The sequence below is a fragment of the Orycteropus afer genome, unplaced genomic scaffold (assembly GCF_000298275.1).
Source record: "Orycteropus afer afer isolate SDZICR_OR568_19922 unplaced genomic scaffold, OryAfe1.0 scaffold00152, whole genome shotgun sequence".
Classification (NCBI taxonomy): Eukaryota; Metazoa; Chordata; class Mammalia; order Tubulidentata; family Orycteropodidae; genus Orycteropus; species Orycteropus afer.
In genome coordinates, this window is record NW_006921739.1 from 3,181,217 (window position 1) to 3,191,646 (window position 10,430).

The 10,430-nt window shown below is 35.3% G+C and overlaps 1 protein-coding gene across 1 annotated transcript in view; it reads right to left on the reverse strand.

The window, feature by feature from the left end:
- COL24A1 (collagen type XXIV alpha 1 chain) overlaps nucleotides 1-10,430 on the reverse strand; it is a 586,013-nt gene that overhangs the window by 478,673 nt on the left and 96,910 nt on the right. The window contains exon 10 of the mRNA XM_007946195.1: nucleotides 5,177-5,230. Coding sequence (XP_007944386.1) covers nucleotides 5,177-5,230 — 54 coding nt within the window. The remainder of the gene's footprint in view (nucleotides 1-5,176; nucleotides 5,231-10,430) is intronic.

The window sequence follows — 10,430 nt, forward strand, 5'->3', positions numbered from 1 at the left end:
TACATGTCACCACAGTAGGACAAACCAACAGACAAGTTTGTCTTGCTGTTGGAGACCTCTCGTATCACCCCCACCTGGGTCCCTGTGGCTGACTGTATCTCTGTCTGGATTCCTGGCTTTTATCCCCTTTCTCCTGCTCTTCCAGCCTGCTACTCTGGGCGGGCCTGAGTTTCCTCTCCTCACCTAGTCCCTTTGGCTGATTGCTCTTCTCTCTGGCTTTCTGGCTTTCAATCCCCTTTCTCCTGCTCTTCCCACCTGCTACTTTGGGCATCCCTGAGTTGTCTTTCCTCACCTGTAACCCTGGGGCTGACTGCTCTTCTGTCCAGGTTCCTGGCTTTTATCCCCTTTCTCCTGCTCTTCCTGCCTGCTACTCCGGGTGGGCCTGAGTTTCCTCTCCTCACCTAATCCCTTTGGCTGATTGCTCTTCTCTCTGGCTTCCTGCCTTTTAATCCCCTTTCTCCTGCTCTTCCTGCCTGCTACTTTGGGTGTCCCTGAGTTGTCTCTCCTCACCTGTAACTCTGGGGCTGATATTAATGATAGTGTTCGATAAGTTCCACATTCTGTTGGATCACTTTTCTTTAGGATTGGCACAAATGTGGATATCTTCCAGTCAGTTGGTCAGGTAGCTATCTTCCAAATTTCCTGGCATAAATGAGTAAGCATCTCCAGTGCTGAGTCACTTTGTTGAAACATCTCAGTGGGTATTCTGTCAGTTCCCGGAGCATTGTTTTTCACCAATTCCTTCAATGCAGCTTCTACTTCTTCGATACCATTGGCTTTTGATCATATTCTACCTCCTGAAATAATTGAACACTGGGCAATTCTTTTTGGTACAGTGACTGTGTGTATTCCTTCCATCTTCTTTGGATGCTTCCTGCATCAACCAATATTTTGCCCATAGAATCTTCAATATTGCAACTCAAGGCTTAATTTTTTCTTCAGTTCCTTCCACTTGAGAAATGCCAAGCATGTTATTCCCTTTCGGTTTTCTAACTCTAGGTCTTTGCACATTTCATTATAATACTTTGTCTGGTCGAGCTGCTCTTTGAAATCTTCTGTTCAACTCTTTTATCTCATCATTTCTTCCATTTGCTTTAGCTACTCTCCATTCAAGAGCAAGTTTCAAAGTCTCATCTGACATCCACTTTGGTCTTTTCTTCCTTTTCTGTCTTTTTAATGATGGTTTGCTTTCTCCACATATGATATTCTTGATGTCATCCCACAACTCATATGGTTTTTGGTCATTCATGTTCAGTAAGTCAAATATATTCTTCAGATGGTCTCTAAATTCAGGTGGCTATAATCAAGGTCGTATTTTGGTTCTCATGGACTTGCTTTAATTTGCTTTAGCTTCAACTTGAACTTGCAAATGAACAATTGATGGTCTATTGCACAGTCAGCTCCTGGTAGTCTTGTTTTTACTAAATATATTGAGTTTATCCATTGTCTCTTTCCACAGATGTAGTGGATCTGACCCATGTGTATTGCATCTGAAAAGGTCCACATATATATTCACCATTTATGTTGTTGAAAAAAAGTATTTGCAAAATTCTATCATGTGATCTCAAGCATCATTTCTGTCTATCACCAAGGCCATATTTTCCAACTACTAATGATTCTTCTTTGTTTCCAACTTTTGCATTCCAGTCACTAGTAATAAACAATACATCTTATTGAATGTTTGGTCCATTTTAGACTGCAAAAGTTGGCAGAAATCTTCAATTTCTTCATATTTGGCTTTAGTGGTTGGTGCATAAATTTGAATAACAGTAGTATTAATTGGTCTTCCTAGTAGGCATAGGATATTATCCTGTCATTGATAGCATTGTACTTCAAGATAGATCTTGAAACATTCTTTTTGACCATGAATGTGATGCCATTCCTCTTCAATGTGTCATTCCAGTATAATAGACCATATGATTTTCTGATTCAGATGGCCAGTATCATTTCAGCTCACTAATACCTAGGATATTGTTGTTTATGCATTTCATTTCATTTTTGACAACTTCCAATTTTCCCATATTCATACTTTGTATATTTACATTCTGATTTGCAGCTGTTTCTTCCCATTTTGAGTCATGCCCCATCAGCAAATGAAGGTCCTGAAAGCTTTACTCCACCCACATCATTAAGGTCAACTCTACTTTAAGAAGGCAGCTCTTCTCCAGTCATATTTTGAGTGCCTTCTGACCTGAGGAGCTCATCTTCTGGCACTACATCAGACAATGTTTCAGAGCTTTTAATAAAGTTTTCCAGTAATATATCAGACAATGTTTCACTGCTATTCATACGGTTTTCACTGGACACTTTTTCAGAAGTGGGTGACCCCATCCTTCTTCCTAGTCTGTCTTAGTCTGGAAGCTCCATTGAAACCTATCACCATAGGTGACCCTGCTGGTAGTTGAAATGCTAGTGGCATACCCTCCAGCCTTACAGAAACACATAAGCCAGCACAGTATGACAAACTGACAGACAGTAGTTACTCCATATAAAGTAATAACTCCATATAAAGTACTTTGCATAGTTATATATATATATATATATGCTCTGGTAGCATAGTGCCTAAGGCACTTGACTGCTAACCAGAAGGCTGGCGGTTCAAACTCACCAGCCACTCCTTGGAAGGAAGATAGGGCAATCTATTTCTGTAGTGATACTGCCTCAGAAACCCAAGGAGGGGTCACTATGAGTCGAGTCTGACTTGACGGTACATAACAACAAATATATATATACACACACACCTAATTCACTGCCATCAAGTCGGTTCCGACCCATAGCGACCCCTTTTGGGTTTCTGAGATGATAAATCTTTATGGCAGTAGATTGCCCAGTCTTCCTTCCACAGAGTTGCTGGTGGGTTTGAAGCACCAACCTTCTGGTTAGCAGTCAAATGTCTTAGACACTGTGCTTATATATATATAAGCTGAGTCTTCATTTAGCAGCCTGCCATGTTATCTGCCAAACTTGGACTGTCTCTGAACTTGAACTAGTGGCCTGCCATTTTGTTTGGTAATATCGGGACTGTGCCATTTTATTTGTAAATCTAGGGCTTGGTAGCATCAGCAGCCAGGAACTGCCTGAGTGAAGAGATACTTCTATCTCCAGTGGGCCAGGAGCAAGAGGCAGAGCTGAAAACTGCTGAAGGTTTCACCTAGCCCCTAGAACTTGGCATTTTCTATTTGGACTTGTAGCCTCCAAAACTGTGAGAGAATAAATTCCTGCTTGTTAAAGCTATCCACCTGTAGTATTTCTGTTAGAGCTCCACGAAGTAACCAAAACAACAGCCCATCATTGTTATAAACAATAGGTTAATTTTCTTCCTCAAACTTTAGTATATTCACTCAGTCTAAGAAGGAAACCTATAGATATTATGGTGGCGTAGTGCCTAAGGCATTTGACTGCTAATCAAAAGGCTGGCAGTTCAAACCCACCAGCCACTTCTCAAAATGAAGACTGGGCAATCTACTTCCATAGAGATACTGCCTCAGAAACCCAAGGAGGGGTTGCTATGTATCAGATTCAACTTGACAGCAATGAGTTTTGTTTTGTTTTGTTTTGTTTGAACATAATCATACATATATATACATATGCATAAGTGCCATATTAACTTCCAGAAAGGACATTTTCTTTCCATTTGTTTTCAGTAGTAACTAACATTATTTTATATTTTTCTCTACCTAAATGTTTCATAACATAATAATGACACAGTTAGCTGTATCATTCTTGATTTTAATGATAATTTTGATGTAGTCAAATAAAATTGGGACATGATCTATGGTAGGTACAATATTAGACAAATCTTGATATTTTTCCTAGACTGGTCAGTAGTAGAGTGATTACAGGAAATATGCCTATTGATAGTCATTATCAACACTGTGCTTAAGATACTTTAATACAAGATGACAATACTGTGCAAGGATATATAACTTTGGTTTATTTATTATATTATTTCATCATTTACTAGAAATAAATTCATGCCAAAAGGTCAGGAAGAGATTGTATCATGAGTAGAATAATTAACAATGCAAACTAGATACACTCCTTTGGGTTAACAGAAAGCAGTTCAATACTTTGTTTAACAAACTGAATACATCTTCTATTAATAATTTGCTGAATCACTTAAAGGTTAAGTGGCTTAGTTTTGGTATCATGCTGAAGACAATTTTTTGCTATTGAAAGAAATGACTTCTTATGTATATCAAGGAAAAATGTTCATTGGATCTCACTGATGACTGAACTTTTTGATTTTTATTAAAGCACATTTAACTCTTTAAATATTTCTTCTCTGCACCTTTAAATATTTTTTCTCTGCAGGTGCTTTCACAGGTAATCACACACAAAAAATGTGAGATAATTTACTCATCCTTAAAACTATGTATTTGAAAAACTCATTTGGCAGAGAATAATCTGGTTCACTTTCATTTGCAAAAATTGGTTTCCAGAAATGAAAATTTTGGCCTGAATTACATTCTTATGGTGGCAGAAGTGGCATCTAAAGTCCAAGTATAATTTTCTAATTTTAAACTTTATGACAATATATTAACATTGTTGAATTCTGTTTTTTTCAGATAATATTAACAGTATAAAAAATGATAACTAAAATCACTGGACAGCACATAGTACTGAAAACCATGACATTAGAATGCCAGAACTGTACAAATATCTTCAATTTTTTAAAAGTATAATAAACCATTTTTCAAAGGTTTCACCTTTATTCATAAGAGCCTACAGTTATGAACAGTTATTTTCCATTATTAAATGAAGCACAAAATATATCTTCTAAGGCTAAATTCTCTATTGCACATTCAATTGCAAAAGACAAGACCTGCTAATAACACCATGGGACAAAAGATTTTACATTCAAATTAAAGAATAATAAATTAAAAAATAGTTTTAATGAGTAACATTTTAATATTTCAATTTGTCTTTTTCTCAAATTTGATTATGAATATAATATGTAACAAATATATATCTTTGTATCACATTACTTCTTTATAATAAAATTCAAGAAAGTTTGATTATATTTCTGACAGTTGATGTTTCTTATACTTGGCCTCCTTCAGTCATTGAGATTACCTGACTGCCTCCTATTTCATTTGAATTTATGACCCCTTTTATACATCATTACCATAAATATTTCACTTTAGAAAATAATATTTGAAGGAAATGGACTCACTCTCTCTCCTTCAGGTCCCAGTTGTCCTACTTCTCCAGGAGAGCCAATGAAACCCTTAAAACAAACAAATAATCTTTATATTATTCCATCAGAACATTTACCATATAAATAATTCTAAATAGAGGTATTTACATTTTTATTCATAATAACATGAAATTATAAATTTAGAAGTATGAATTAGGAGAAAATTTCCCTCATCTTATTGCTTTTCTTCCAGAAGTTATATATCAATTATTTCATTTTGAAAAAGTTTAGAGAAGGTGATTTTAGACATGTGGCTAATAAAAACCAACAATATAGTGGGCAGAAAAATATATGTACTCAATTAACTAAAATGCAAGACAGAATGGAGGTGTCAAAAGAATATAACAGGTACAGAGAAAGAAGAGACTTATTCCCTTGTGGTAGGAGGGAAAGGCATCAAGGAAGTTTTCAAAGGAGACTGGTAATTGAGTTAGGCCTTAGACTGTAGGTAAAATCTTGATAAGTGGAGGCTGAGAAAGAACACTCCAAGCAAAGCAATTACAGAAGACATAACAGAGAGTTCAGGGAGTGTTTGTGAATGATAACTGACTGCATTTTATTTGGAAGATGCTTTGGAGAAGACCAAAGACCCATCCTGCCCTTATGAAGAGTCCCATCTGCTCTGAGAAACAATGGGCATATTTAAATAACATTGCAAGATATTTATCTTAAAGTACTTTAAATATATCTCACTTGTCGCAAATAATAACCTGTCTGATCATTTTAATAGCTAAAGTGACAGATAGTTTTGGGGCCACCTTAAGGAGTATCTTAAATTTCAGTCTAAAAATTTTAGATAATAAGAAGTTACTGACTTTGAGGGAATATGGTAATGGCCTGATGGTTCTATTTATTTCTAAAATATTAATCTGTTGACAAGATACAGAATAGATCAGAGACAGGAAAGAATGAATATAGGAAAACTAGGTAGAAGGCACTTTTAGTGTTCGAGTTCGAAGAAATATGAGTCTGGATCATTGATTCAACAAATACTTTATTGTCTGTTTTGTGCTAGGTCCTAGGATGTTATGTACTGAACTGCATCCCCTCCAAATATGTGTTGAAATCCTAACCCATATTCGTGTGGATATAATCCTGTTTTTGCTCTTTGTTATATTAATGAGGTCATACCAATTTAGGATGTGTCTGAAACATAAGCACTTATGAGCTATATATTTAAAAAAAAAAAAAAAAAAACAGCCACAGATATCAGGCCATGCAGACTCAGGAGGAAGACAGACTCTTTCTAATGACTATGGAAGGCAGATGAATCTGTAAGTCCAGGAACTCCAAGGATCATCTATACTAGAAGTTAAAATTGATAAAGAAGGACCTCCTTGTAAAGCTATACCATCTGTTCAGACTTCTGGCCTCCTGTACTGTGGTTAAGGCATTAGGCTCCTAACCAAAGGAACCCAGCAGCAGCTCTGTGGGAGAAAGAGAAGCAATCTTGGATTTACAGCCTTGGAAACCCTATGGGGATTGCTATGAGTCTGAATCAACTTGATGGCAATAAGTTTGGGTTTGGGTGGTTTGAACTATAAAAAAACAAATTTCTGTTCTTTAAAGCCATCTATTTGTGGTATTTCTATTATAGTAGCACTAGGTGACCAAGACATGGGATTATAAAGATGGACACAAAAAATCAGTGTCCTCAAGAAATACATAGTTTATTAGGAAAGAAGTTCATGTGAATAAATAATTGTAATGCTATATGATAATTGTCATAATAAGAATACAAGATGCAATGGGAACTTTGGGAACAGGATGTCCAACTTTGTCTACAAGGAAGATTTAGGGAAGCTCTTCAGAAAATGTAACTGTTGAGCTGAGTCTTGAAGGAAAGAAAAAGTCTTCCAGGAAGGACTAATAAAATGTCATCAATCAATCAATCAAACAATAGGAATGAAATAAAATAACATGGCATTTTCAAAACTTTACAAATAGATCTATATGGCTGATGTTCAAAGGAGGGATTAGAAAGGGTGAGAGGGGCTAGAAAGTGAAGCATCTTTCATGCCATGATATGAAGTCTGAAATTTATACTGTGACCCATTGAAATATTATAGGCATAGTTTGATATCATCAAATTTTCATTTTAGAAAATTTACTTGGATGATATGGGTCAACAGGTCTTGCTTGGTATCTATCTCAAAGGATCAAGGCAATGATGACTCTAAGGTTTACAGGTGAATTGATAGGCAAATGACAACTACTGATAGAAATATAGAAAGCAAATAGGAAAATTGAATGTAAAGGAAAGAGGATGAGTTTTGTTAGTCATTTTGAGTTTGGGGTGATGATGACGCATTCAAATGTATGTATCTTAGCAGAGAATTGGAGATGTCAGGCTCACAGAAAGAGTTCAGAGAGAGAGATAAGATTTGAAGGTGAGATGAGTCTGAGGTCTTAAAAGTAAACTAGAGGTCTGAGGGAGAAAACAAACAAAAAATCACTGATTCAGAGAAATGCTGAAATGGGGGTAGAATAATTTTGTGGATATAGAGAAAATCCAAGAATAAAATGTTTTGAAGGAGAGATACGGAGTGGATATATTGATTAACTTCTAAATAAAGGCTGCTTATTTTAAATCAGAGAATGGGTGACTTTCAGAGTAAATGTTTCTGTAACAATATACATTAAGAAAAAACTGAGTTGATAAAAAAGTAAATGTCTCAGGAATCATTTCTAGGTTTATGGAATAAGAATCTTGGAAGGGATTTAATTCCCAAAGATGAAAGATAGTTCAGTGTCACCACAGTATAAAAAGCATGATCTTTTGACAAGGAAAAGTACCTTTAAAATTCCCTGAAATTCTAAAGATTGAATGAAAACACAAACAAACAAAAGAATTAGTTTCCTCCTACTCAACTTTAATAAAGTGACCTTACTACAATTTGCTCGCTTGACACCTAAGAGCCAGAAAAAGATTTTTTTTTTTTTAAATGAAGCCCAAAAACTATTTCTGATACCAAAGTGTTTAGGATTATGATGACAAACTGCATAATTTTCAGAATCATCAGCAATAAGTGGCATCAAGTTTAAAAACAGCTAACTTTTATTTTATAATATATACTAGTGGAGTTTGTTTACAAATAAAAGGAACAGAAACTCTAATTGGTGTGAATGAACTAAACAGCCAACTGAGAACTCAGAGCTATAAACTGAAACCTCTAGCTAACACAGCCTCTAAAGGGTAAAAATTCAACATTATACAACTAAAGATTTTAAAGGGAACAATGCTATGAACATTTATTTACATGTTCCATGAAAGTTTCTTGATAGTTATGATAAATAATTCTCAGCAACACCAACCAAAGATATCACAAAGCATTGTGGCCATTCACAAAACATAACCACTAAACTGGAGTTTAATGTATAATGAAATAAAGAACATTTAAAAAATGATAAACGAACAAATGTTTTTGCTTGTGAAGGGACTACTGGTTGTCACCTGCAGGGTCACTACACTAAATGACACTAAATATTCAGTAGAGGCCCTGCATAATTCTACTTTTCAAGGCATCTAGCATACTATTACATAAAGAAATAACAAAGAAGGTTATGACAAGGTCTGGTCCCTCCTCATAACATGTCCAAAGAAAGTGAGATGACGTCTTGCCATCTTTCCTTCCAAGAAGTACTCTGCCTGTACTTCTTCCAAAATAGATTTGTTCATTCTTCTGGCAGTCCATGGTATATTCTATATTCTTCACCAACACAATTCAAATGCACTAATTCTTCTTTGGTTATCCTTATTCATTATCCAGCTTTTGTATGCATATGAGATGATTGAAATAGCAGGCTTTGGTCAAACCTCAGTACTCAAGATGATATCTTTACTTATAAACACTTTAAAGAGGTTTTTTGCAGAGGATTTCCCAAATGAAATACAACGTTTGATTTCTTGACTGTTACTTTCATATATTTCATATCTTGGTCATATATTACTTCCTGAAATGCTTAAACATCAACCAATTCTTTTTTGGTAGAGTGACTCTGTGTATTCCTTCCATCTTCTTTTAATGCTTCCTGCATCATTCTGTTTCCCACAAAATCCTTAAATATTGCAACTTGAGGCTTGACTTCTTTCTTCAATTCTTTCAGCATGAGATATGCTGAGCATTTTCTTCCATTTTGTTTTTCTAACTGCAAGTCTTCACACTTTTCATTATAATACTTTACTTTGTCTTCTTGAGTCACCCTTCAATATCTTCTGTTCAGCTCTTTTATTTAATCATTTCTTCAATTTTGTACAGTTACTCTATGTTCAAGAGCAAGTTACAGTCTACTCATTTTGGGTTTCCCTTTCTTTCCTGCCTTTTTAATGATCTTTGCTTTCTTCATGTATTATGTCTTTGATGTCATTCCACAACTCCTCTGATTTTCAGTCACCAGTGTTCAATGAATCAAATCTGTTCCTGAGATGGTCTCTAAATTCAAGTAGGATACATCAAGGTCATACATAGTTTGTGGACTTATTTTAACTTTCTTTAGCTTCAACTTGAACTTGCATATAAGCGATCGATGATTTGTCAGTTTGTCATACTGCAGTGACTTACATGCTGCTCTGACACTGGAAGATATGCCACTTCTCTTCCAAATATCATCAGAGTCACTCATTGTGGACAGGTTTCAGCAGAGCTTTCAGACTAATATAGACTCAGAAGAAGGACCTGACAATCTACTTCTGAAAAAAATTGGCCAGTGAAAACTGTATAGACAGTACTGCTGTAATAAATGGATATCATATGCCAGGCATTGTGCTTTAAGAATGTTAGCCTCATTTAATTTTCAAAATTAAATGAGAATTACTTGAAACTTAAGTTGTATTAATATTATTTAAGAAACATGAAGTACAGAGGGGTTGACTGATTTATCTAAATTCACAAAATATGGAAAAAGAGAGCCTGCCTGACTCAAAAACCCATACTCTTGACCACTAATCTCTTCTGCTTCTTGAATCAAGTAGACATGTGCCTTCAGTGCAGTTTCTAATTAAAAAAAAAAAAATGCATGGCTTTCACCTATAATAATTTTACTTAATGCAAGAGTAGAGACAGCATGAGATAGCAGAGAGAGTACTACAAAGCTAAAAGTGTAAGATCTTTGTTCTAGTTTTAGCAAACTAGATTTTGGCAAATCACTTAAATTTTTTAGCTTACTATTTTCTCATTTGTAAAATAGGGATGTTATGCTTGTTCTCCTACCTCACAAAACTGATAGCAAA